Here is a 27,454-nt window from a genome sequence, read left to right on the forward strand (position 1 = left end):
CCATTGATCAAGATCCTATTGTAATCAGAGATAACCTTCTTCACGACACCACCAATTTTAGTGTCAGCCCCAAGCTTACTCAACTCCCCCACCTCCATTCATCTCCAAATCGTTCATATACATTAAAAAAACACACAAGGCAGTAGTTTCCGGGCTTCTACTTGCAACAATCCTCAAAACCGTAGAGTCATACACCACGGAAACAGGCCCTTCGGCCCAACCCCTCTGTGCCGACCAACATGCCCCCTCTCAGTTAGTTCCAATTTCCCCCCATTTGGCCCGTATCCTGTGGCACGGTGGCGCAGCGGTAGAGTTACTGCCTTACAGCGAATGCAGCGCCGGAGACCCGGGTTCCATCCGGACTACGGGTGCCGTCTGTACGGAGTTTGTACGTTCTCCCCGTGACCTGCGTGGGTTTTTTCCAAGATCTCCAGGGTTTCCTCCCACACTCCAAAGACGTACAGGTATGTAGGTTGATTGGCTTGGTAAATGTTTAAAAAAATTGTCCCTAGTGGGTGTAGGATAGTGTTAGTGTGCGGGGATCGCTGGTCGACGCGGACCCGGTGGGCCGAAAGGGCCTGTTTCCACGCTGTATCTCTAAACTCTAAAAGAAAACCTTTCCTATCCACATACCTTTCCAAATGTCTTTTAAATTTTGCTATTGTAAGTGCCTCATTCAACAGCCTCTTCTGGCAGCTCATTCCAAGTACCTTGTGTGAGAAAGTTGCCCTTTGGGTTCCGTTTGAGTCTTCCCCCTTTCACTTTCAACACATGTTCAACCACAATATGACAGGGGACAGAACCGTGTCTCGGACATGGTGGTCAGCAACACAGGGGCCCCACAGGGGACGGTCCTCTCTCCCTTCCTGTTCACCATCTACACCTCGGACTTCAGATACAACTCCGTCTCCTGCCACCCAGTTTCCAAATGACTCTGCAATCGTGGGCTGCATCAGTGAGGAGAGGAAAGCTGAATATGGAGGTGGAGTCAACGACTTTGTTGAGTGGTGTGGGCCGAACCACCTGCAGCTCAACGCCGACAAGACTAAGGAGTTGGTGGTGGGCTTTAGGAGGAGAGGAATGCCCCTGTCCCCTGTCTCCATCAATGGTGTGGATGTGGGGAGTACAAATACCTTGGCGTGTACCTGGACAGTAAACTGGACCGGTCCAGGAACGCTGAGGCTCTGTACAAGAAGGGACAGAGCCGGCTGTACTTTTTGAGAAGGCTTCGCTCCCTCAACGTCTGCAGCAAGATGCTGCAGATGTTCTACCAATCGGTGGTGGCCAGTGCCATCTTCTTCGCTGCCATGCGCTGGGGCAGCAGGGTGAAGGCCGCGGACACCAACACGATCAACAAGCTCATCAGGAAGGCCGGCTCCGTCCTGGGGGCGGAGTTGGACTCACGGGAGGTGGTCTTGGAGGGGAGGGTGCTCCTCAAACTGTGGAGCATCCTGGACAATACAGCCCATCCCCTCCGTGACACACTGGTCAACCTGAGGAGCACCTTCAGCAACAGACTGGTCCCACCAAGATGCAGCACAGAACGCCACAGGACATCCTTTTATTCACAAAATGCTGGAGTAACTCAGCAGGTCAGGCAGCATCTCGGGAGAGAAGGAATGGGTGACGTTTCGGGTCGAGACCCTTCTTCAGACTGATGTCAGGGGGGCGGGACAAAGGAAGGATATAGGTGGAGACAGGAAGATAGAGGAAGATCTGGGAAGGGGGAGGGGAAGAGAGGGACAGAGGAACTATCTAAAGTTGGAGAAGTCAATGTTCATACCACCGGGCTGCAAACTGCCCAGGCGAAATATGAGGTGCTGTTCCTCCAATTTCCGGCGGGCCTCACTATGGCACTGGAGGAGGCCCATGACAGAAAGGTCAGACTGGGAATGGGAGGGGGAGTTAAAGTGCTGGGCCACCGGGAGATCAGTTTTGTTAATGCGGACCGAGCGCAGGTGTTCAGCGAAGCGATCGCCGAGCCTGCGCTTGGTTTCGCCGATATAAATAAGTTGACATCTAGAGCAGCGGATGCAATAGATGAGGTTGGAGGAGGTGCAGGTGAACCTCTGTCTCACCTGGAAAGACTGTTTGGGTCCTTGGATGGAGTTGAGGGGGGAGGTAAAGGGACAGGTGTTGCATCTCCTGCGGTTGCAGGGGAAAGTGCCCGGGGTTGGGGTGGTTTGGGTAGGAAGGGACGAGTGGACCAGGGAGTTACGGAGTGAACGGTCTCTGCGGAACGCAGAGAAGGGAGGGGATGGGAAGATATGGCCAGTGGTGGGGTCCCGTTGTAGGTGACGGAAATGTTGGTGGATGATATGTTGGATCCGCTGGCTGGTGGGGTGGAAGGTGAGGACGAGGGGGATTCTGTCCTTGTTGCGAGTTGGGGGAGGGGGAGCAAGAGTGGAGCTGCGGGACGTAGAGGAGACCCTAGTGAGAGCTTCATCTATAATGGAGGAGGGGAAGCCCCGTTTCCTTCTTCCCTGTGGCTATCAAACTGTGCAACTCCTCTCTCTTCTGTCGTGGGGTAGACTGACTCTCCTCCCCCCCCCCCCCCCCACCCCTCCACAATCCTTTCCACTCATCACTTTAATTTCATGTTTCATGTATCTGATATTTTATGACCGTTGGCAGATCAATTTCCCTCCTGGGATAAATAAAGTTCTTTCGTATCGTTTCGTATGTCCACATGTTTTTGAATCCCCTGAGTAAAAGACTCTGTGCTTTCACCATATTTATTCCCCTCGTAATTTTTATACACCTCTATAAGATCACCCCTTAGCCTCCTGCGCTCCAAAGAATAAACTCCTGGTCTTTATAGTTTAGAGATACAGCATGGAAACAGGCCCTTTCGGCCCACCGGGTCCGCACCGACCAACGATCCCCGCACACTAACGCTATCCTACACACAAATTTCACATTTGTACCAAGCCAATTAACCTACAAACCTGCACGTCGTTGGAGTGTGGGAGGAAACCGAAGATCTCGGAGAAAACCCACGCAGGTCACGGGGAGAACGTACAAACTCCGTACAGACAGCACCCGTAGTCGGGATGGAACCCGGCTCTCTGGCGCTGCGTTCGCTGTAAGGCAGCAACTCTACCGCTGCGCCACCGTGACCGTCCAACCTCTCCCTATATCTCAGGCCTTTGAGTCTTGGCGACAGCCTCTTACATCTTCTCTGCACTCTTTCCAAGCTCAATGGCATCCTTCCCACAGCAGGGTGACCAAAACTGAACATAGTTCTCCAAAGGCGGCTTCACCGGCACCTTGCGCAACTGTAACGTAACATCCCAGCTTATAAGTGCCGATCCTTGAAGAATCCTCTCCAGCAACTTTCCCACCACAGATGTCAGTTTACAGTTCCCAGCTTCTTCTTTGCAGCCCTTCCTAAATGAAGGCACAAAATGAGCCATCCTCTGTGTCTTCCGTCACCTAACCTGCATAGAAACACAGAAAATAGGTGCAGGCGGAGGCCATTCGGCCCTTCGAGCCAGCACCGCCATTCATTGTGATCATGGCTGATCATCCACAATCAGTAACCCGTGCCTGCCTTCTCCCCATATCCCTTGATTCCACTAGCCCCTAGAGCTGAGATATATAAATCATCTAATGATGATTTATCACAGCTGGGGCGCCTGCCATATCTACTCCAGCTTACCACACTGTCCTTGGGTATTATAAGGTCATAAGTGATAGGAGCAGAATTAGGCCATTCGGCCCATCAAGGCTAGTCCACCAATCAATCATGGCTGATCCATCTCTCCCTCCTAACCCCATTCTCCTCATAACCCCTGGCGCCCGTACTAATCAAGAATCCATCTGTTTCTGACTTAAAAATATCCATTGACTTGGCCTCCACAGCCTTCTTAAGTGTGCTTCTCAATCACCTACACTGCAAGGAATTCCACAGATTCTCCACCCTCTGGCTAAAGAAACTACTCCTCATGTCCGTCCTAAAGGAACGTACTTTAATTCTGAGGCTGTGACCTCTGGTCCTAGACTCTCCCACGCGTGGAAACATCCTCTCCACATCCACACTGCATCTGTGACTGATGTTTCTGATCAGGCCTGGGAGATTTATCACCCTTAATACATTTTGGGACGTCTGGCTCCTCCCCAACTGTAATATGGATTGTCTGCAAGGCATGTCCATTACTCCATGTGTAGGAAGGAACTGGTGGTTTAAACCGAAGACAGACACAAAATACTGGAGTAACTCAGCGGGACAGGCAGCATCTCCAGAGAAAAGGAATGGGTGGCGTTTCGGGGAAAGGGTCTCGACCCGAAACGTCACCCATTCCTTCTCTCCAGAGATGCTGCCTGTCCCGCTGGGTTACTGCAGCTTTTTGTGTCCATCTTCAGTTTAAACCAGCATCTGCAGTTCCACCATTCCCTGCATATCCATACACTAAACTCAGAAGTCTCTTAAATGCTTAAGTGTGTGTATAATCGATATACCTCCATCCCCTTCTGAATATTCATGTGCCTATCCAAAAGTCTCTTAAATGCCACACAGAGAAAGCAGGGATTTTGCAGAAGAACTTGGGCAGCTTTAGTTCAGTTTAATTTAGTTTAGTTTAGTGTAGAGGTACTGTGTGAAAACAGGCCCTTCGGCCCACCGAGTCTATGCTGACCAGCGAACCCCGCACATTAATACTATCCTACACACACTAGGGACAATTTACAATTTTACCAAAGCCTACAAACTTGTTTCCTCCTACACTTTGGAGTGTGGGAGGAAACCGGAGCTCCTGGAGAAAACCCACGCAGGTCCCGGGGTGAATGTACAAATCCTGTACAGACGGCACCCGTAGTCAGGATGGAACCCGGGTCTCTGGTGCCGTGAGGCAGCAACTCTACCGCTGCGCCACCGTGCCACTCTCATGTTTAAATGGTAAATGAATATCTAGAACATAGAACAGCACAGGACCAAGCCCTCTGGCTCACAATGTCTGTGCCAAGTCCAACTCTGATTTGCCTGCACTGTCATAGTCCATTTACCTCCATTCCATGCATATCCATGTGCCTTTTCAAAAGTCTCTTCAATGCCGTGCAGAGAATGCAGGGGGTCTGCAGAAGGACTTGGACAGGTTGGGAGATTGGGAAAGCAAATGGCAGATGGAATACAGTGTGGCAAAGTGTGCATCCATGCATTTTGGTAGTAGGAATAAAGGGGTAGACTATTTTCTAAATGAGGAGATGATTCAGAGATCGGAGGTGCAAAAGGACTTGGGAGTGCTGGTGCAGGATTCCCAAAAAGTTCATCTGCAAGTCCAATCAGTAGTCAAGAAGGCAAACGCAATTATTTCAAGAGGGCTAGAATACAAAAACAGGGATGTAATGCTGAGGCACTGGTCAGGCCGCATTTGGAGTATTGCGAGCAATTTTGTGCACCGTATCTGAGGAAGGATGTGCTGGCTCTGGACAGGGTCCAGAGGTTTACAAGAATTAACCACGAATGAGTGGGTTAACATATGATGAGCGTTTGACGACATTGGGCCTGGAGTTTAGAAGCATGAGGGGGGAACGTACAGAATAGCAAAAGACCTGAATAAATTGGATGTGGAGTGGATGTTTCCACGTGGGAGAATCTAGGACTAGAAGCCAGAGACTCAGAACAAAAGCACGCACCTTTAGAAAGATAAGGAGGAATGTCTTTAGCTGGAGGGCGGTGAATCGGTTGAATTCATAGCCACGGAAGGCTGTGGAGGCCAAGTCATTGGGCTTTTTTTAAGGCTGAGATTGATAGATTCTTGATTAGTGCGGGTGTCAGGGGTTATGGGGAGAAGGCAGGAGAATGGGGTTAGGAGGGAGAGATAGATCAGCCATGATTGAATGGCGGAGTAGACTTGATGGGCTGAATGGCCTAATTCTACTCCTATGACTTCTGAACATCATATCAGCCTCAACCACCACCACTGGCAGCACGTTTCAGGCAGCACAGAATCCTCCAACATTTCCGTCACCTCCAACGGGACCCCACCACTAGCCACATCTTCCCATCTCCACCCCTTTCCGCCTTCCGCAGAGACCGTTCCCTCCGCAGCTCCCTGGTCCACTCGTCCCTTCCCACCCGAACCACCCCCTCCCCAGGTACCTTCCCCTGCAACCACAGGAGATGCAACACCTGTCACTATACCTCCTCCCTCAACTCTGCCCAGGGACCCTTTCAGATGAGGCAGAGGTTCACTTGCACCTCCTTCAACCTCATCTACTGTATCCGCTGTTCGAGGTGTGGACTCTTATATATCGGCGAGATCAAGTGCAGGCTCGGCGATCGTTTCACTGACCACCTCTTCTCAGTCCGCCTTAACCTACCTGATCTCCCGGTGGCTCAGCACTTCAGCTCCCCCTCCCATTCCCAATCTGACCTTTCTGTCCTGGGCCTCCTCCATTGTCAGAGTGAGGCCCAGCGTAAATTGGAGGAACAGCACCTCATATTTTGCTTGGGCAGCTTACACCCCAGCGGTATCAATATTGACTTTAACTTCAAGTAACCCTTGCTTTCCCTCTACGGGACAAATAAAGATATCTTGAATCTTGAATCTTGTCCATCGCTCCCCTTTCCCAGTTCTCCGGCCAGTTTGACTGTCCCCGATTACATTTTATCTCTGTTTCATTGTCACCTTCTCCCAGCTAACAATGATCTATTCTACATTTTCCTTGATTTACATCTCTCTTGATGTCTCGTTCTCACGCCTTACCCTTCCTTATCTCTGTGTCTCCCTCTCCCCCTGACTCTCAATCTGAAGAAGGGTCTCGACCTGCTCCAGTTTCCAAAGACGTCTCGTTTGTACATTGTGTAGGAAGGAACTGCAGATGCTGGTTTACACCGAAGATAGACACAAAATGCTGGAGTAACTCAGCGGGACAGGCAGCATCTCTGGAGAAAAGGAATGGGTGACATTTCGGGTCGGGTCAGGTCTGAAGAAGTGTCTTGACCCGGAAGGTCACCCATTCCTTCTCTCCAGAGATGCTGCCTGTCCCGCTGAGTTACTCCAGCACTCTGTGAAACGTCACCCATCCATGTTCTCCAGAGATGCTGCCTGTCCCGCTGAGTTACTCCAGCATTTTGTGATTATCTTCAGGTTTGTCGATTAATTGGCTTTGTTAAAAATGTTAATTGTCCCTAATGTGTAGAATGGAACAAGTGTACGGGGTGATCACTGGTCGGCACGGACTTGGTGGGCCGAAGGGCCTGTTTCTGCGCTGTATACAGGGCAAGATTGGCAAGTTTGCTGATGATACAAAAGTTAACGGTTTTGCAGATAGTGAAGATGGTTGTGAACGATTGCAGCAGGATCTGGATCGATTGACCAGGTGGGCGGAGGAATGGTTGATGGAATTTAATACAGAGAAGTGTGAGGTGTTGCATTTTGGGACGTCGAACAAGGGCAGGACCTACACAGTGAATGGTAGGCCTCTGGGTAGTGTTGTGGAGCAGAGGGATCTAGGAGTACAGGTGCATGGTTCCTTGAAGTTCGAGTCGCAGGTAGATTAGGTGGTCAAAATGGTTTTTGGCACTTTGGCCTTCATCAGTCAGCGTATTGAGTATAGAGGTTGGGAGGTCATGTTGCAGTTGTATAAGACGCTGGTGAGACCACATTTAGAGGATTGTGTTCAGTTTTGGGCACCATGTTATGGGAAAGATATTGTCAAGCTTGAAAAGGTTCAGAAAAGATGTACGAGGATGTGAGCTATAGGGAGAGGTTGAGTAGGCTGGGTCTCTATTCCATGGAGCGCAGGAGGGTGAGGGGGGATCTTACAGAGGTGTACAAAATCATGAGAGGAATTTGTGGAATTCTCTGCCACAGAAGGCAGTGGAGGCCAATTCTCTGGATGAATTTAAAAGAGAGTTAGATAGAGCTCTAGGGGCTAGCGGAATCATGGGATATGGCACAGATTACCTACTGTGGATGGTCAGCCATGATCACAATGAATGGCGGTGCTGGCTCGAAGGGCCAAATGGCCTCCACCTGCACAAATTTTCTGTTTCCATGAATAGATCGGGTAGACGCACAGTCTTTTGCCCAGCGTAGGGGAATCGAAGACCAGAGGACATAGGTTCAAGGTGAGGGGGAAAGATTTAATAGGAATCCGAGGGGTAACTTTTTCACACAAAGGGTGGTGGGTGTATGGAACGAGTTGCCAGAGGAGGTAGTTGAGGCTGCGACTATCCCATCATTTAAGAAACAGTTAGACAGGTACATGGATGGGACAGGTTTGGTGGGATATGAGCCAAACACAGGCAGGTGGGACTAGTGTAGCAGGGACATTGTTGGCCTGTGTGGGCGAGTTGGGCCGAAGGGCCTGTTTCCACACTGTATCACACTCTATGACTCGAAGTCTAAAGCCCAAGAGACATATCATATCATCATATATATACAGCCGGAAACAGGCCTTTTCGGCCCTCCAAGTCCGTGCCGCCCAGCGATCCCCGTACATTAACACTACCCTACACCCACTAGGGACAATTTTTACATTTACCCAGCCAATTAACCTACATACCTGTACGTCTTTGGAGTGTGGGAGGAAACCGAAGATCTCGGAGAAAACCCACGCAGGTCACGGGGAGAACGTGCAAACTCCATACAGTGCAGCACCCGTAGTCAGGATCGAACCTGAGTCTCCGGCGCTGCATTCGCTGTAAAGCAGCAACTCTACCGCTGCGCTACCGTGCCGCCCATGGTTGACCTTCGAAACTAAACTAAAACCGAATATTAGTTTTAAATGAATAGATGAGTTGCATTTCCATTCCCTCCCCAAATCTCTCCTCCTCAATTGGACAGATGCTGGTTTACACCGAAGATTCTCACAAAAAGCTGGAGTAACCCAGCGGGTCAGGCAGCGTAGCATCTCTGGAGCTTCTACAGATGCACCATAGACACCATTTTATCGGGAGGCACCACGGCTTGGTTTGGGAACAGCTCCATCCAAGACCGCAAGAAATTGCAGCAAATAGTGGACGCAGCCCAGACCATCACACAAACCAACCTCCCTTCCATTGACTCCATCTACACCTCGCGCTGCCTCGGCAAGGCCAGCAGCATAATCAAGGACCAGTTTCACCCCGGCCACTCCCTCTTCTCCCCTCTCCCATCGGGCAAGAGGTATAGAAGTGTAAAATCGCACACCTCCAGATTCAGGGACATTTTCTTCCCAGCTGTTATCAGGCAACTGAACCATCCCACCACAACCAGAGAGCAGTGCTGAACTACTATCTACCTCATTGGAGACCCTCGGACTATCCTTGATCGGACTTTGCTGGCTTTACCTTGCACTAAACGTTATTCCCTTATCATGTATCTGTACACTGTAAATGAATCGATTGTATTGCCTTTTCCAGTGACTGGTTTGCACGCAACAAAAGCTTTTCACAGTGCCGTGGTATATGTGACAATAAACTGAACTGAACTAAGAAAAAATAAAAGGCTGTGTTTCGGGTTGAGACGTCACCTATTCCTTTTCTCCAGAGATGCTGCCTGACCCGCAGAGTTACTCCAGCTTTTTGTGTCTATCCATCAGTGATAGGGCTGGGAAGCATTTCACACTTCCGTGGCCAAGGAGCTTATGAATCATTCACAAGCGAGCCTCATGACAGGAATTTTGCTGACACCATCCGATCTATCACCACCTCACAGCCTTGCATGTTGACAAAGGATTAGAGTTATGTGTACAATGGAGCTTACCTAAGTCAATGTCTGATATCGGCTGTTTACTTAAAAAGACATTTTCGGCTGGGTCTTCCGTGAGTGCATCAAGTTGTTTCCTCCGGTTGCCAAACACTTTTAACTCCCCTTCCCACCCGAACCACCCCCTCCCCAGGTACTTTCCCCTGCAACCGCAGGAGATGCAACACCTGTCACTATACCTCCTCCCTCAACTCTGTCCAGGGACCCCGACAGTCCTTCCAGGTGAGGCAGAGGTTCACCTGCACCTTCTCCAACCTCGTCTACTGTATCCGTTGTTCAAGATGTGGACTCTTATATTCCCATTCCCACACTGACCTTTCTGTCCTGGGCCTCCCCCATTGTCAGTGTGGGCCCAAATGCAAATTGGAGGAACAGCACCTCATATTTCGCTCGGGCAGCTTACACCCCAGCGGTATTAATTCTGAGGTAGACACAAAATGCTGGAGAATCTCTATGAGTTACTCCAGCATTTTGTGCCTGCCTTCAATTTAAACCAGCATCTGCAGTTCTTTCCTACGATATTAATTCTCAGTCTGAAGAAGGGTCTCGATTCAAAACATCGCCTATTCCTTTTCTGCAGAGATGCTGGAGTTACTCCAGCTCTTTGTCTCTCTATCTTTGGTATTAATTTTCATTTCTCTAACTTCAACTAAACCTTGCATCCCCTCTCTCTCTCTGTCCCTCTCCTGCCCAAGTTATCCTCTTGGTTTCATTGTCGTCCTGCTGAGTTTCACTGCTTGTATCCACTCGTTATCACCTTCTCCACAGCCAACAATGGATCATTGTGGGCTCCACCGTTCCTAGATCATCGTTGCTGGCTTTGATTTGTCCTTTTGCATACCTTTCAATAGACAATAGGTGCAGGAGGAGGCCATTTGGCCCTTCGAGCTGGCACCGCCATTCAATGTGATCATGGCTGACCATTCTTAATCAGTACCCCGTTCCTACCTTCTCCCCGTACCCCCTGACTCCGCTATCCTTAAGAGCTCTATCTAGCTCTCTCTTGAATGCATTCAGAGAATTGGCCTCCACTGCCTTCTGAGGCAGAGAATTCCACAGATTCACAACTCTCTGACTGAAAAAGGTTTTCCTCATCTCAGTTCTAAATGACCTACCCCTTATTCTTAAACTGTGGCCCCTTGTTCTGGACTCCCCCAACATTGGGAACATGTTTCCTGCCTCTAACGTGTCCAATCCCTTAATAATCTTATACATTTCGATAAGATCTCCTCTCATCCTTCTAAATTCCAGTGTATACAAGCCTAGTCGCTCCAGTCTTTCAACATATGACAGTCCCGCCATTCCGGGAATTAAACTAGTAAACCTACGTTGCACTCCCTCAATAGCAAGAATATCCTTCCTCAAATTTGGAGACCAAAACTGCACACAGTACTCCAAGTGCGGTCTCACTAGTGCCCTGTACAACTGCAGAAGGACCTCTTTGCTCCTATACTCAACTCCTCTTGTTATGAAGGCCAACATTCCATTGGCTTTCTTCACTGCCTGCTGTACCTGCATGCTTCCTTTCAGTGACTGATGCACTAGGACACTCAGATCTCGTTGTACGTCCCCTTTTCCTAACTTGACACCATTCAGATAATACTCTGCCTTCCTATTCTTACCACCAAAGTGGATAACCTCACACTTATCCACATTAAACTGCATCTACCATGCATCCGCCCACTCACACAACCTGTCCAAGTCACCCTGCAACCTCATAGCATCTTCCTCACAGTTCACACTGCCACCCAGCTTTGTATCATCTGCAAATTTGCTAATGGTACTTTTAATCCCTTCATCCAAGTCATTAATGTATATTGTAAATAGCTGCAGTCCCAGCACCGAGCCTTGCGGTACCCCACTAGTTACTGCCTGCCATTCTGAAAGGGACCCATTTATCCCCACTCTTTCATTCATTTGTTCTTTGAACCTTTTCATACCTCTCGTTTCTCCCTCTCCTCTGACTCTCAGTCTGAAGAAGGGTCTCGACCCGAAACATCACCTATTCTCTTTAGTTTAGTTTAGTTTAGATTTAGAGATACAGCGCGGAAACAGGCCCTTTCGGCCCACCGGGTCCGCACCGCCCAGCGATCCCCGCACATTAACACTATCCTACACACACTAGGGACAATTTTTACATTTACCAAGCCAATTAACCTACAAACCTGTACGTCTTTGGAGTGTTGGAGGAAACCGAACATCTCGGAGACAACCCACGCAGGTCACGGGGGGAACGTACAAACTCCGTACAGACAGCACCCGTAGTCAGGATCGAACCTGAGTCTCCGGCGCTGCATTCGCTGTAAGGCAGCAACTCTACCGCTGCGCCACCGTGCGTCTGTCTTAGGAAATACTTGAGAGTCATATAGCACGGAAGCAGGCTCTTCGGCCCAACGTGTGAATGCTGACCAACAGCTGGTCCAAGAACAGTCTGAAGAACGGACAACAACCAGAAAAGTTGCCTTTCCATGTTCTCCAAAGTTTAGTTTAGTTTATTGTCACGTGTACCGAGGTACAGTGAAAAGCTTTTGTTGTGTGCTAACCAGTCAGCGGAAAGACAATACATGATTACAATCGAGCCATTCACAGTGTACAGATACATGAGAAAGGAAATAAGATGAATGATATTTAGCACAAGATGAAGTCCAAGAAGTCCAAATCAACCAGTCAGATGCGTACTGACTTGCTGAGTTACTCCAGCACTCTGTGACTCTCTAAACCTTTCCTATCCATGTGCCCTTTCAAATTTATTTAAAAAGTTACAATAGGTAGAACAGAGGGGGAGATACATAGTGCAGAATACAGTTCTCAGCATTGTAGCGCACCAGTTCCACAAAGTCCAATGTCCACAATGGGGTAGAGGTGAATCGGACAGTACCCTAGCTTATGGAAGGACCGTTCAGAAGCCTGATAACAAGAGAGAGCTAGATAGAGCTCTTAAGGATAGTGGAGTCAGGGGGTATGGGGAGAAGGCAGGAATGGGGTACTGATTGAGAATGATCAGCCATGATCACATTGAATGGCGGTGCTGGCTCTAAGGGCCGAATGGCCTCATCCTACACCTATTGTCTATTGTCTAACCGAGGGGAAGAAGCTGTCCCTGAGTCTGGTGGTGTGTGCTTTCAAGCTTCTGTACCTTCTGCCCAACAGGAGTGGGGAGAAGATTGACCCTTGGTTTGCTGGCACGAAACGCCATTCCCTTATCATGTATCTATGCACTGTAAATGGTTCGATTGTAATCATGTGCTGTCTTTCCGCTGACTGGTTAGCGCCCAGCAAGAGCTTTTCACTGTACCTCGGTACACGTGACAATAAACGAAAGGAAACCGAATGACGGGGTGGGACAAGCCGACGATTACCACCTCAGACATCTGAGGAAATTCAGTGTCTCTGAAGATCCTTCATTGCTTCTACTCTGGGGCTGTAGAGAGCATCCTGTCCGGCAACATTACAGTCTGGTTTGGGAACAGCTCTGCCCAGGACAGGATGGCCCTGCGGAGAGTAGTGCGTTCGGCAGAACGCACCATGGGAACTACACTCGCCCCCCTGCAGGACCTATACATCAGGAGGTGCAGATCCAGAGCCAGCAAGATCATGGGGGACCCCTGCCACCCCAGCAATGGGCTGTTCCAGATGCTACGGTCAGACAAACGCCTCCGCTGTCACGCTGTGGAAAACAGAGAGGATGAGACGGAGTTTCTTCCCACAGGCCACCAGGACTGCCAACTTTTATAACTCCAGGGACTAAATTTTTGTCTACACTATAGTAACTTACTAACTTTATTTATATGCTGTAACTGTAATTCTTTTTTTTGCACAATCCGCAGGCATTGCCACTTTCATTTCACTGCACATCGTGTATGTGTATGTGACAAATAGACTTGACTTGACTTATACACCTGCAGTGCTGCCCATCAGTTCCATGGATGTTTTTTTTCCCACAATTCCAGCACCTTGCCTCTCTCTCTCTCTCTCTCTCTCTCTCTCTCTCTCTCTCTCTCTCTCTCTCTCTCTCTCTCTCTCTCTCTCTCTCTCTCTCTCTCCTCTCTCTCTCTCTCTCTCTCTCTCTCTCTCTCTCTCTCTCTCTCTCTCTCTCTCTCTCTCTCTCTCTCTCTCTCTCTCTCTCTCTCTCTCTCTCTCTCTCTCTCTCTCTCTCTCTCTCTCTCTCTCTCTCTCTCTCTCTCTCTCTCTCTCTCTCTGCTTACCTCCACAAACTTCTCCAAGGCACGTCCGTCCAGACAGCTATAGTTTGTGAGAAACGTCAGCTTTTCCAACTGGAAGGTGCTGCGAGTGTGAGCCTCTGCCTGCCTCTCCAGCATCTGGAAAACGGCTGCCCCGAGGAACAAGTAAAGGAAATATCCCAGCAGCAGTGTCACGCTCCAGCTGACCCTGACGCAGTAGAAAGTGAAGTGGGACATGGCTGCCGGGCGTGACTTCAAAAGCCTCTTCTTCAGCACCAGCCAGCCTTCACCAGCATCCCGCTCGCCGGGAGGTGTTGGATGGGTCGAACGGACGAATTGTACCAGCCCGGTCCCCTTCTGGATGAAAACCCTTCGCTTGTTCTCTCTGCCGGCTGAACCTGCTCAGCAGATATCCACCGTCAATTTTCCGTTCCTCACAGGCCATTACACACCACTTACCTCACGCAGGCTGTTGCTATCCAGCAGGGCGTGATGCTGGGGGGGGGGGGGGGGGGGGGGGGGGGAGGGCAGGTTTGTGCTGAGCAGATGGTGAACACGAGCAGCGGCTAGCTCACAGCCCAGCGGCGTGGGCACCAAAGACAGACACAAAAGACTGGAGTAACTCAGCGGGACAGGCAGCATCTCTGGAGAAGAGGAATGGTTCCAAGGTGACGCCCAATGCAGGCGGCTATTTGCGTGCTAGCCACAGAAGCAGAAGCACTTAGAAAATAGGTGCAGGAGTAGGCCATTCGGCCCTTCAAGCCACATATTACAATCGCTCCACACTCTTAAACCTCTAGTACAGCAACATTTCTTACTTTAACTATGATAACTACTATCAACCTCATTGGTGACCCTTGGACTATCCTTGATCGGACTTTGCTGGCTTTACCTTGCACTAAACGTTATTCCCTTATCATGTATCTGTAAACAGCAAATGGCTCGATTGTAATCGTGTATTGTCTTTCTGTTGACTGGTCAGCACGCAACAAAAAGCTTTTCGCTGTACCTCGGTACACCGAGGCAATGAACTAAACTGAACTGGGTGACGCTTCGGGTCGAGACCCTTCTTCAAACTTAGAGTCTGGGGAAAGGGGGAACTAGGGATATAGACGGCGATGTAGAGAGATATAGAGCAAAGAAATGAAAGATATGCATAAAAAGTAACGATGATCAAGGAAACAGTCCATTGTTGGCTGTGGGCGAGGTGGGAACGAGTTATACAGAAAATGAAACTCACCAGTATGACAGTGAAACTAGTGCAGCGACTAGGGTGGGAGAGGGGATGCAAGGGTTACTTGAAGTTAGATCCGTCTGAAGAAGGGTCCCGCCCCGAAACGTCACCTATCCATATCCACGAGTTACTCCAGCGCTCTGTGAAACGTCACCCATCCATGTTCCCCAGAGATGCTGCCTGACCCACTGAGTTACTCCAGCACTCTGTGAAACGTCACCCCTCCATGTTCTCCAGAGATGCTGCCTGACCCGCTGAGTTACTCCAGCACTTTGTTTAGAGTTTTGAGATACAGTGTGAAAACGGGCCCTTCGGCCCACCAGGTCCACGACAACCAGCGATCCCCACACATTAACACTATTCTACACCCACTAGGGACAATTTTTACATTTACCCAGCCAATTAACCTACAAACCTGTACGTCTTTGGAGTGTGGGAGGAAACCAGAGATCCCGGAGAAAACCCACACAGGTCACGGGGAGAACGTACAAACTCTGTACAGACGGCGCCCGTATTTGGGATGGAACCTGGGTCTCCGGCGCTGCATTCGCTGTAAGGCGGCAACTCTACCGCTGCGCCACCGTGACCGCCCACGGTGTTTTTATTTGTTCCTATGATTACCGCTACCAGGATTCCAGATTTTGTAGAACAAACCTTGCATTCGGGGACAGGCTTTGCAAGGCTATTAATAAATAAGTAGTATTTAATGTAACTTTACTGTGAGACTGAAATTAGCAGCCAGATGTTCATCCTACAGGTTTTAATGCTAAAAGCTGTTAACTGCCGCGTATTACTTATGTAGAGCTGTGTGACAGAGTCATAGTTATCGTGTCATTGTGCACAGCAACGGGCCCTTCGGCCCAACTTGTCCATGATGCCCCATCACGCTAGTCTAACCCTTGCCTCAAAGAACCACTGATAGCCCTATAAACCTCTCCTATCCAAGCACCTGTCCAAATGTCTTTTAAATGGTATTACTGTTCCTGCCTCAACCACCTCCTCTGGCAGCTCGTTCCGTACACCCGCCACACTGAAAAGAGTGTGGGGATAAAGGGAACTGCAGATGCTGGCTTCCTGAGCTGAGCACAAAGTGCTGGAGGAACTCAGCGGGTCAGGCTGCATCTGTGGAGGGAACGCTTCAGGTCGGGACCCTTCTTCGGACTGCAAAGAGCGTGAAGGAAGATTGAATTACTCTCTGATGTAGCCTGGTAGTACAATAATCGTCAGAGAGGCACAGATAGGGCAGACAGTCAGAGCCTTTATCCGCAGGGTGGAAATATCAACATACTAGAAGGGTTTAGCTTTAAGTCGAGAGGGGCAAAGAATAAAGATGATGCATGGGGCAATATTTTTACTCCGAGGGTGGTGGGGGCCTGGAACTCGCAGCCAGAGGTGGTGGTGGAGCAGATACGATAGTGGCGTTTACGAGGTTTTTCGATAGGCACGTGGATCTGTCGGGAATGGGTTATGTGCAGGTGGATAAGTCACCAGATTGATTCCTGGGATGGCAGGACTTTCATATGAAGAAAGACTGGATAGACTCGGCTTGTACTCGCTGGAATTTAGAGGATTGAGGGGGGATCTTATAGAAACTTACAAAATTCTTAAGGGTAGATGCAGGAAGATTGTTCCCGATGTTGGGGAAGTCCAGAACAAGGGGTCACAGTTTAAGGATAAGGGGGAAGTCTTTTAGGACCGAGATGAGAAAGTTTTTTTTCACACAGAGAGGGGTGAATCTGTGGAATTCTCTGCCACAGAAGGTAGTTGAGGCCAGTTCATTGGCTATATTTAAGAGGGAGTTAGATGTGGCCCTTGTGGGTAAAGGGATCAGGGGGTATGGAGAGAAGGCAGGTATGGGATACTGAGTTGGATGATCAGCCATGATCATATTGAATGGCGGTGCAGGCTCGAAGGGCCGAATGGCCTACTCCTGCACCTATTTTCTATGTTTCTATGTCATGGTCTTGGTATCATGCAAGGCATAGACTTTGCAGGCCGAAGGGCCTGTTTAGTTTAGAGATACAGAAATACAGCGCTCTAACAGGCCCTTTCGGCCCACCGGGTCCGCGCCGACCAGCGATCCCCGCACATATTAACGCTAACCTATACCCACTAGGGACAATTTTTACATTTTACCAAGCCAATTAACCTACAAACCTGCACGTCTTTGGAGTGTGGGAGGAAACCGAAGATCTCGGAGAAACCACCACGCAGGTCACGGGGAGAACGTACAAACTCCGTACAGACGGCACCCGTAGTCGGGATGGAACCCGGGTCTCCGGCGCTGCATTCGCTGTGAGGCAGCAACTCTACCGCTGCGCCACCGTGATCGCCCAAGGGGTCTGTGCTGTTCTACAAAACGTCTCATCCATATTCTCCAGATTATGCTGCCCGACCCACTGAGTTACTCCAGCACCTTGTGTCTTCTTTTCATCTGCGAAGGGGTTGACTATCCTTTGACAGCAAGTCTAATCTATTCCCATTAGTTTCCAAACGACAGGCTGTCACAGGCACCATTTATTTATCTTCCGTTCAATAGGGCAAAGCGCTTGGCAAATATCACGGGATATAACTGAGCTAGGTTTGTAACCCAGTGAACTCTTAGCAGCCCAATAAACGCATACAAAAAAACTTTAAAGACTTCTTGTGTAGGAAGGAAATGCAGATGCTAGTTTACACCGAAGACTCAAAATGCTGAAGCAACTCAGCGGGTCAGGCAGCATCTCCGGAGAGAAGGAATGGGTGACGTTTCAGGTCACCCCGACGTGGCAACTTCAACAGCCTGACCGCGGGAGAAGACGGCAGGGGAAAAGAAAAGACATTCTAGCCTTCCATCACAGTGAGGAGGTGACTGGAGGAGACTCACTGTGATGGATGGTTCTTTTTGTTTGGTGTTGGTTTATGATTGTGTGTGTTATTGCTTATTTTTATTGCTTATTTTTACTGGTCTTATTGTTGGACTGTGGGTAATCTTTCATTTCACAGCACATTTATGTGTATGTGACAAACAAATTGACTATTGACTATTGTTTTTTTAGATTTAGAGATACAGCGCGGAAACAGGCCCTTCGGCCCACCGAGTCCGCGCCGCCCAGCGATCCCCGCACATTAACACTATCCTACACACACTCGGGACAATTTTTACATTTACCCAGTCAATTAACCTACATACCTGATATTGAGGTCGAGACCCTTCTTCAGACTGAGAGTCAGGGGAGAGGGAGACGCAGAGATAAGGAAGTGCGAAGTGTGGAAACGGGACATCAAAGGGGACGATGTCGAGGAAAATGTAGAATGGATCATTGTTAGTTAGGGGAAAGTGACAACGAATAAAACTTAATCAGGGGGACTGTCAGATTGGTCAGAGAACTAGGAAGAGGGAGGGATGGAGATAGAGGAAAAGCACAGGTTACTCGAAGTTAGAGAAGTCAATGTTCATACCGCTGGGGTGTAAGCTGCCCAAGCGAAATATGAGGTGCTGTTCCTCCAATTTGTGCTGGGCCTCACTCTGACAATGGAGGAGGCCCAGGACAGAAAGGTCAGTGTGGGAAAGGGAGGGGGAGTTAAAGTGTTTAGTAAGGTTTCTTCTTCATCAATTGACAGAGTACTTGTTAAAGCTCAGGCTATTTTTGTCTGAAAGTGATTTTCCTGACTGCCATGGAATTAATTCCTTTCCGTTTTGCACCTGCATGTTGGCTTAAAGCAACAGCTCTACCCATTCCACGCTGCCTCAGTCATCCTCTCTCCTTATCTGATGCCCTTTGGTCTACTTCTCATCTACAGCCTTTGTCACTTACTCCACCCATCTGCCCATCCAAGCCCCCCCCCCCCTCACCTGCATCCACCTATCACTTGTGTAGGAAGGAACTGCAGATGCTGGTTTAAACCGAAGATAGACACAAAATGCTGGAGTGACCCAGTGGGACAGGCAACATCCCTGGAGAGAAGGAATGGATGACTTTAAGGAGTGGGAACCTTCTTCTCACTGAAGAAGGGTCTTGACCCGAAACGTCACCCATTCCTTCTCTCCAGAGATGCTGCCTGTCCCGCTGAGTTACTCCAGCATTTTGTGCCTATCCACCTATCACTTGCCAGGCTTTGTCCTGCCCCCATCTCTCTCCACCCCCCCAGATTTCTTCCAATCAGTCTGAAGAGCGGTCCCGTCCCCAAACGTCGCCTGTCCATTCCCTCCACAGATGCTGCCTGACCCACTGTACTCTTCCAGCAGTTTGTTTTTTGGGAAGATGGGGCAGCTGGTGTTGGATGAAAAAAGTTTGACTGATTATTATGATTACACCTTCAACTAAATATTCCAGCATGTTGTGGTTTGCTGATGTGTTAACTCAATTTCTCTTTCCACTGATGCTGCCTGATCAGCTGAGTGTTTCTGACATGGTCTGTTTTTATTTCAGACTAGACGGGCGAGGACTCGATCGGTCCTAACCTCTCCTGTGGGCCCTGCAACCATCTGTCCAAACCTCTCCTGCGCTGGCAGGGGACTCTCCCCTGGGGCCAGGGGCGGGAAAGGGGGGAGAGGAGAGGGGAGAGGGAGCCACTCACCCCGGCCCCCGGCGGCCATCGCGACATCCAGAGGGACCCGTGGACCCAGTGGGTGCAAACCTCTCCTGCAGCTTTGAGCGGGAAGCCCCGGCGGACAGCTGGCGAGCTTTGAGCGCGCGCGCGGATCTGGCGGCCATCTCAGGTAAGTATTAGATCAACGGGCCCCAACTGCGTAGGCGCGGACACGATGGCTCCCCATTGTGACGTAGAACACGGAGGTAATACTGCGCAGGCGCGGCTGACGGGCAGAGCAGGTGGAAAAGGGACGTATTAAAGTTTAAAAAGTGATTTTTAAAGTTTAAAAAGTGAATAACTTTTAAAATGTAACAACCATTTGAACCGCAGGCCGATGGCGAGTAAGGTGGGCCTAAAATTGTTGCACTATCGTGTACTGTTTTGACTGTATTTCGGGTACGAACAAACAAACATACAAATATACAAGATGAGAGTTGTAGTAATATATAGATTTCCTTCTTAGAGTCATAGTATGGAAACAGGCCCAACTTACCAACATATTTCATCTACACCAGTCCCACCTGCCTGTGTTTGGCCCATTTCCCTCTAAACCTATCCTATCCATGTACCTGTCTAATGGCTTCTTAAACGTTGCGATATGCAGTATTTTGGTTTAGAACACAGAACTGTGAAGCACAGGAACAGACAGGCCCTTCGGCCCACAATATTTGTGCCAAAAACGAATCAAGAACAATTATCTCCCTGCACATAATCCATATCCCTCCATCGGTCTGAAGAAGGGTCCCGACACGAAATGTTGTCTGTCCATCCCCTCCACAGATGCTGCCTGACCCGCTGAGTTCATAACTTCATAAGTTATAGGAGCAGAATTGGGCCTATCGGTCTACTCTGCCATTCAATCATGGCTGATCTATCTCTCCCTCCGAACCCCATTCTCCTGCCTTCTCCCCATAACCTCTGACACCCGTACTAATCAAGAATCTATCTGTCTCTGCCTTAAAAATATCCACTGACTTGGCCTCCCCAGCCTTCTGTGGGAAAAAAATCCAGATTCACCACCTTCTGACTAACTAAATTTCTTCCCATCCCCTTCCTAAAAGAACGTCCTTTAATTCTGACGCTGTGACCTCTAGTCCAAGACTCTCCCACTAGTGGAAACATCCTCCCGACGTCCACTCTATCCAAGCCTTTCACTATTCTGTACATTTCAATGAGTTCCCCCCATTCTTCTAAACTCCAGCGAGTACAGGCCCAGTGCCGACAAACGCTCATCATAGGTTAACCCACTCATTCCTGGGATCATTCTTGTAAAATGAAGTTCTTACTAATGAGGTTCCTCCAGCACTTTGGGGTTTGCCGGTAAGTTACCCGCCAGATGACTTCAACCCTGCGTTTCACTGAGTTAATTGAGTAACACATTGGTTGAGTCTATTTGCTCGTGATCCAGGCAGCTTTGGGAAATCATATTGGCCACCCACGTTGTACTGAGGACATCAGTACTCAATGCCTGTTAAGCCTGAGGTAAGGGTGTTCTCCCCGTTACCTGGGTGGGTTTTCTCCAGGATCTCCGGGTTTCTCCTACACTCCAAAGCCATACAGCTTTGCAGATTAATTGGTTTGGTATAATTGTAAAATGTCCCTAGAGTGCAGGATAGTGTTAATATGCGGGGATCTCTGGTCGGCGTGGACTCGGTGGGATGAAGGGCCTGTTTCTGCGCTGTATCTCTAAAGTAAAATAAGCTAAACTAAACTGGCAGGGCAGTGGACGTTGTCTACATGAACTTTAGGAAAGGCTTTGACGTGGTCTGTATCTCTAAACTAAACTAAAATGCTGCCTGGTCTCCAGCACTTTGATGGTAAACCACCATCTGTAGATCCTTGTTTCCACATTTTGCTTGCCATGGTGAGCTTCTGCTGTGCTACTAGTCCAGTTGTTTATTCTGTTTCCACAATAACCTCCCCCAGCTTTCATGGGAACCCATTTCAACATGGTGGTCGCGACTGACATAGAAGAGGATGGGTGCTGGTGATTGGGCTGGGGGCTCACCTCCCGCGCTCCAGGGGGCGCTGTGGGGCACGGAGGCCAAGCGGTGGCCGCGGGAGGCGAGGGGACGGCTCGTTGGCGGGTCGCGGTGTCCGGGTCGAGGTGTTGGTTTAGTGGGCCGCTGGAGGCCCTGCAGCAGCCTGCGGCTCAGTTGGATCAGGCGCCGCACCAAGAGGCCGAGATCGTGGACCGGACGTGAGCCGGGCCGACCCCTGCATCTCCGACCCAGTGCCGTCGCCAGGACAATGGGCCTTCATGGCCAAGTTAAGACTCCACATCTTTAACAACTTTAGACTTGAATTATACAAAATGGCGCCGGAAATGTGGTAACTGTTGGGGAATCTATTATCCCTGCACTCCTATATCTAAGTATGATTGTGCCTATGCTGAGTAAGAGTTTTACTGAACTTAAAAGGAATTTCACTGTAGCTAGGTACATGTATACAATAAAGTACCATAGATGTTCCCAATGTTGGGGGTGTCCAGAACCAGGGGCCACAGTCTAAGAATAAAGGGGAGGCCATTCAAAACTGAGGTGAGAAACAACTTTTGCACCCAGAGAGTTGTTAATTTGTGGGATTCTCTGCCGCAGAGGGCAGTGGAGGCCAATTCACTGGATGAATTGAAAAGAGAGTTAGATAGAGCTCTAGGGGCTAGTGGAATCAAGGGATATGGGGAGAAGGCAGGCACGGGTTACTGATTGTGGATGATCAGCCATGATCACAATGAATGGCGGTGCTGGCTCAAAGGGCCGAATGGCCTCCTCCTGCACCTATTTTCTATGTTTCTATGATAAGGTGCCATTGAGATGTCATTCACACCTCGGGGTCCAAAATAACTACTGCGGTAAGTTAGCCGCCACACCGCCTTACCCCCGTATTTACTGAACTCATGGCATTGAACAATGATGAGTTTATTTGCTCTTGTGACTCAGGTGGCATTGGGAACATGTAGCGGCCACCTGAGTCCGATAATCTGCTGGATATCAAGGTTCCCCGCCTGTGCAGAGAGGCACAGCGAGTAAACGTGATGATAGAATAATGGGCCAAAGGACGAGAGGACACACCGTGGTATCTCATAAAAGGTGCCAGAAAAAAAGATGGCGGCGATTTCCAGCAATCCAGACACAGCCAGGGAAACGTTGAAGAAAGTGCCAGTGGATCTTTGTGAGCAATATCCCCTCAGTGTCTTGTCCAGTGAGGAGGAGAAGATGCGATGGCAAACTTGCTGTTGGAAAGCGCAGGCGGGGAACGGACAATGATATTTGTGTCCTGCTCCTCTCTGACACGCATTCAACTATCAGATGCCACGTCTTAGAGCTGGCTCCCTGATGTCGGAGAGTGATCGCTGCATCCCAGAACCTTCCAAGCACCAGTCCTGTCAATCCGCTGGTCATGGTCTTCAGCGGGAACTATTTAGTTCTTAGACCTGCAAAGTGAGATCATTTTGTTAAGGTCAGCATTTAAAAAATATATCAATGTGCACCATTCGAAAATAAGAACTGTGAACAACGCTAGCTCTTTCCAGCTTCCTTCAAGGCGTCTGAAAGTCAGCCTGCAGGTACAGCAGGCAGTGAAGAAAGATAATGGCATGTTGGCCTTCATAACGAGAGGATTTGAGTACAGAGTAAAGAGGTCCTTCTGCAGTTGTACAGGGCCCTGGTGAGACCACACCTGGAGTATTGTGTGCAGTTTTGGTCGCCTAATTTGAGGAAGGGCGTCCTTGCCATTGAGGCAGTGCAGCGTAGGTTCACGAGGTTAATTCCCGGGATTGTGGGACTGTCATATGAGGAAAGATTGGAAAGACTGGGCTTGTTTGTATTCACTGGAATTTAGAAGGATGAGAAGGGATCTTATAGAAAGATATAAAATTATAAAAGGACTGGACAAGCTAGATGCAGGAAAAATGTTCCCAATGTTGGGGGAGTCTATAACCAGGGGCCACAGTCTAAGAATAAAGGGGAAGCCATTTAAAACTGAGATGAAAAAAAAACTTTTCGCCCAGAGAGTTGTGAATTTGTGGAATTTTAGACAATAGACAATAGGTGCAGGAGTAGGCCATTCGGCCCTTCGAGCCAGCACCGCCATTCAATGTGATCATGGCTGATCATTCTCAATCAGTACCCCGTTCCTGCCTTCTCCCCATACCCCCTGACTCCGCTATCCTTAAGAGCTCTATCTAGCTCTCTCTTGAATGTATTCAGAGAATTGGCCTCCACTGCCCTCTGAGGCAGAGAATTCCACAGATTCACAACTCTCTGAATTTTCTGCCACAGTGGGCAGTGGAGGCCGATTCACTGGATGAATTTAAAAGAGAGTTAGATAGACCTCTATGGGCTTGCGGAATCAGGGGATATGGGGAGAAGGCAGGCACGGGTTACTGATTGTGGATGATCAGCCATGATCACAATGAATGGCGGTGCTGGCTCGAAGGGCCAAATGGCCTCCTCCTGCACCAATTGTCTATGTTTCTATGTCCCCCGACTATTTGAGCTTCCTGACCTGACATAACCTTCAGGTGAGCAAAAGAGTGTGAGCATTGAGGAGTCCAGTCATTGCAGATGCTCAGAATCTTTCCTCAATGGCTCTGCATTTGCATTGAAAGTGTTGACACAGTGTGTTCAACCAACAAGCCCTTCGATAGGGTGTTCGAGAAGAACATCGTGTGTTGGAAGGAATTGCAGATGCTGGTTTCAACCGAAGACAGACACACACTGCTGGAGTAACTTAGCGGGACGGGCAGCATCCCTGGAGGAATGGAATAGGTGACTTTTCGGGGTCTCGAAGGGCCTGTTTCTGCGCTGTGTCACAAAACTAAACCGAACCAGTACACTAGTGTGCAGGATGGAACTGCAGATGGAACTGAAGATAGACACACAATACTGGAGTAACTCAGCGGGGCAGGCAGCATCTCCGGAGAGAAGGAATGGGTGACATTACGGGTCGAGACCCTTCTTCAGACAGCATACTAGTCATCTAGGAGCCATTTCGTGGTCCCATGTTACTATTCCAAAAGATGGTGGAAAGAGCGACAGATAATGAAATAAAATCATTTGAATTGGGAAGAAATGTCAATGTCTTCCTTCTTTTAATATGTTTGCATCCTGTTTGAAACGTGTCATTTCTGCACTCAGAACGCCAGTGTTTACTGAGACCTGGAAGCCAGTGGGAGATTAGATAATAAAGCAATGAATCGCATTAGCACCATCTGTCCGTGGTCAGATATCAGCTTGGCAAATGGAAAATTCAGACGAGAGTGCAAGGAAATATTCTCAGCCTTTTAGCCTCCGCCTAATTGCCCTCTTGCTTGCTGTGTGAACCGACCTTGTACGTGTGTGATTCATTGGGACTTGGGGGCTTTGCGTGTTGGAGGGACCTGCAGGTGCTGGTTTACACCGAAGATTGTGTGTACTGGTTATGATAGATAGATAGATAGATAGATAAGCTGCATTGAAATGCAAATGCTTGGTGACCTTCGAGTCTTCAAATTGCCCAACTCTTTGGGCCCTTGAGGTTGGCCAATTGCATCTCCTTTCTCTCCGTCCCTCCCCCACCCTCCTTTAGTGATACAGCGCGGAAACAGGCCCTTCGGCCCACTGAATCAGTGCCGACCAGCGATCCCCGCACATTAACACTATCCTACACGCACTAGGGACAATTTACACACACACACACCATGCCCAATCAACCTAGAAACCTGCACGTCTTTGGAGTGTGGGAGGAAACCGAAAATCTCGGAGAAAACCTACGCAGGTCACGGGGAGAATGTACGGGACACTGAGATTCTCCAGCATTTTGTGTCTATCTTCAGTTTAATCCAGCATCTGCAGTTCCTTCCTACACAGGTATACAGTTAGATACTGTACAAAATGCTGGAGTAACTCAGCGGGTCAGGCAGCATCTCTGGAGAGAAGGAATGGGTGATGCTGCGGGTCGAGACCCCTCTTCAGACTGAAGAGGGGTCTCGACCTGCAGCATCACCCATTCCTTCTCTCCAGAGATGCTGCCTGACCCGCTGAGTTACTCCAGCATTTTGTGTCAATCTTTGGTGTAAACCAGCATGTGCAGTTCCTTCCTACACAAGTAACCAGCTCTTGGTTTGTTCGATTGTGATGGTTGTGTTGTCCCACCGTGTTCTCTGGCTTCTTCCCTCGACCCCCAACACCGCACCCTTGCAATCGTACTTTGCCAGGAGTTAGAGATACAGATACAGATACAGAGATACAGCGTAGAAACAGGCTCTTCGGCCCACTGGGTCCGCGCCGCCCAGCGATCCCCGCACATTAACACTATCCGACACCCACTACGGACAAGCCAATTAACCTACGTACCTGTACCTCTTTGGAGTGTGGGAGGAAACCGAAGATCTCGGAGAAAACCCACGCCGGTCACGGGGAGAACGTACAAACTCCGTACAGTACAGCACCCGTACTCAGGTACAGCACCCGTACCTGAGTCTCCGGCGCTGCATTCGCTGTAAGGCAGCAACTCTACCGCTGCGCCACCGTGCCGCTCCATATCTGAGGAATGATGTGCTGGCTCTGGAGAGGGTCCAGAGGAGGTTTACAAGAATGATCCCAGGAATGAGTGGGTTAACATACAATATGATGAGCGTTTGTCGGCACTGGGCCTGTACTCGCTGAAATTTAGAAGGATGAGGAGAGACCTCATTGAAACGTACAGAATAGTGGAAGGCTTGGATAGAGCGGACGTGGAGAGGATGTTTCCACTAGTGGGAGAGTCTAGGATTAGAGGTCACAGCCTCAGAGTTAAAGGACGTTCCTTTCGGTAGGAGAGGAGGAGGAATTTCTTTAGACAGAGGCTGGTGAATCTGTGGTATTCTTTGCCACAGAATGCTTTGGAGGCTGTCAATGGATATTTTTAAGGCAGAGAGAGATAGATTCTTGATTAGTGCGGGTGTTCAGGCGTTCAGGCGTTATGGGGAGAAGGCAGGAGAATGGGGTTAGGAGGGAGAGATAGATCAGCCACGATTGAATGGCGGAGTGGACTCGATGGGCCGAATGGCCAAAATCTACTCCTGTCTCTGATGACCTGATGAGGTGCACCCACTCTATGATCTCTATGATCTTGCTATTGAGGGCGTGCAGCGTAGGTTCACTAGGTTAATTCCCGGAATGGCGGGACTGTCATATGTTGAAAGACTGGAGCGACTAGGCTTGTATACACTGGAATTTAGAAGGATGAGAGGGGATCTTATCGAAACATAAGATTATTAAGGGGTTGGACACGTTAGAGGCAGGAAACATGTTCCCAATGTTGGCGGAATCCAGAACAAGGGGCCACAGTTTAAGAATAAGGGGTAGGCCATTTAGAACTGAGATGAGGAAAAACTTTTTCAGTCAGAGAGTTGTGAATCTGTGGATTTCTCTGCCTCAGAAGGCAGTGGAGGCCAATTCTCTGAATGCATTCAAGAGAGAGCTAGATAGAGCTCTTAAGGATAGCGGAGTCAGGGGGTATGGGGAGAAGGTAGGAACGGGGTACTGATTGAGAATGATCAGCCATGATCATGGTGAATGGTGGTGCTGGCTCGAAGGGCCGAATGGCCTCCTCCTGCACCTATTGTCTATTGTCTATCTCACCTTTCTTCTGCATGAGGCTTTGCCTTGCCCGCACGAAGGCGAGGATGTCAGCGTCCGTCTGCCCATCGCCGGTCAGAGGAATGGACGAACTGAAGTTTGGCGCGGAGCTGAGTGAGGAAAATCCACACGTGTATTAAAGCACTAACACCACATCACTATCACCAC

General features: G+C 49.2%; 2 protein-coding genes across 3 annotated transcripts in view; both read right to left on the reverse strand.

Annotated features, from left to right (window-relative positions):
• LOC144593823 (potassium channel, subfamily K, member 16-like) overlaps positions 1-19,689 on the reverse strand; it is a 38,868-nt gene extending 19,179 nt beyond the window's left edge. The window contains exons 1-2 of the mRNA XM_078399940.1: positions 19,671-19,689; positions 13,901-14,274 (exon numbers count right to left, since the gene is read on the reverse strand). Coding sequence (XP_078256066.1) covers positions 13,901-14,274; positions 19,671-19,689 — 393 coding nt within the window. The remainder of the gene's footprint in view (positions 1-13,900; positions 14,275-19,670) is intronic.
• Positions 19,690-22,153: 2,464 nt separating this feature from the next.
• The window catches only part of kif6 (kinesin family member 6), a 466,382-nt gene continuing 461,081 nt past the window's right edge, over positions 22,154-27,454 (reverse strand). Inside the window, exons 21-23 of one of the 2 annotated variants that reach the window (XM_078398768.1) lie at positions 27,290-27,396; positions 26,021-26,230; positions 22,154-23,118 (exon numbers count right to left, since the gene is read on the reverse strand). In XM_078398768.1, coding sequence (XP_078254894.1) covers positions 23,102-23,118; positions 26,021-26,230; positions 27,290-27,396 — 334 coding nt within the window. In that variant the 3' untranslated portion in view covers positions 22,154-23,101. The remainder of the gene's footprint in view (positions 23,119-26,020; positions 26,231-27,289; positions 27,397-27,454) is intronic. The other variant, XM_078398770.1, reaches the window with a different exon arrangement.

The sequence above is a fragment of the Rhinoraja longicauda genome, chromosome 5 (genome assembly GCF_053455715.1).
Source record: "Rhinoraja longicauda isolate Sanriku21f chromosome 5, sRhiLon1.1, whole genome shotgun sequence".
In the NCBI taxonomy this organism is placed as follows: domain Eukaryota; kingdom Metazoa; phylum Chordata; class Chondrichthyes; order Rajiformes; family Arhynchobatidae; genus Rhinoraja; species Rhinoraja longicauda.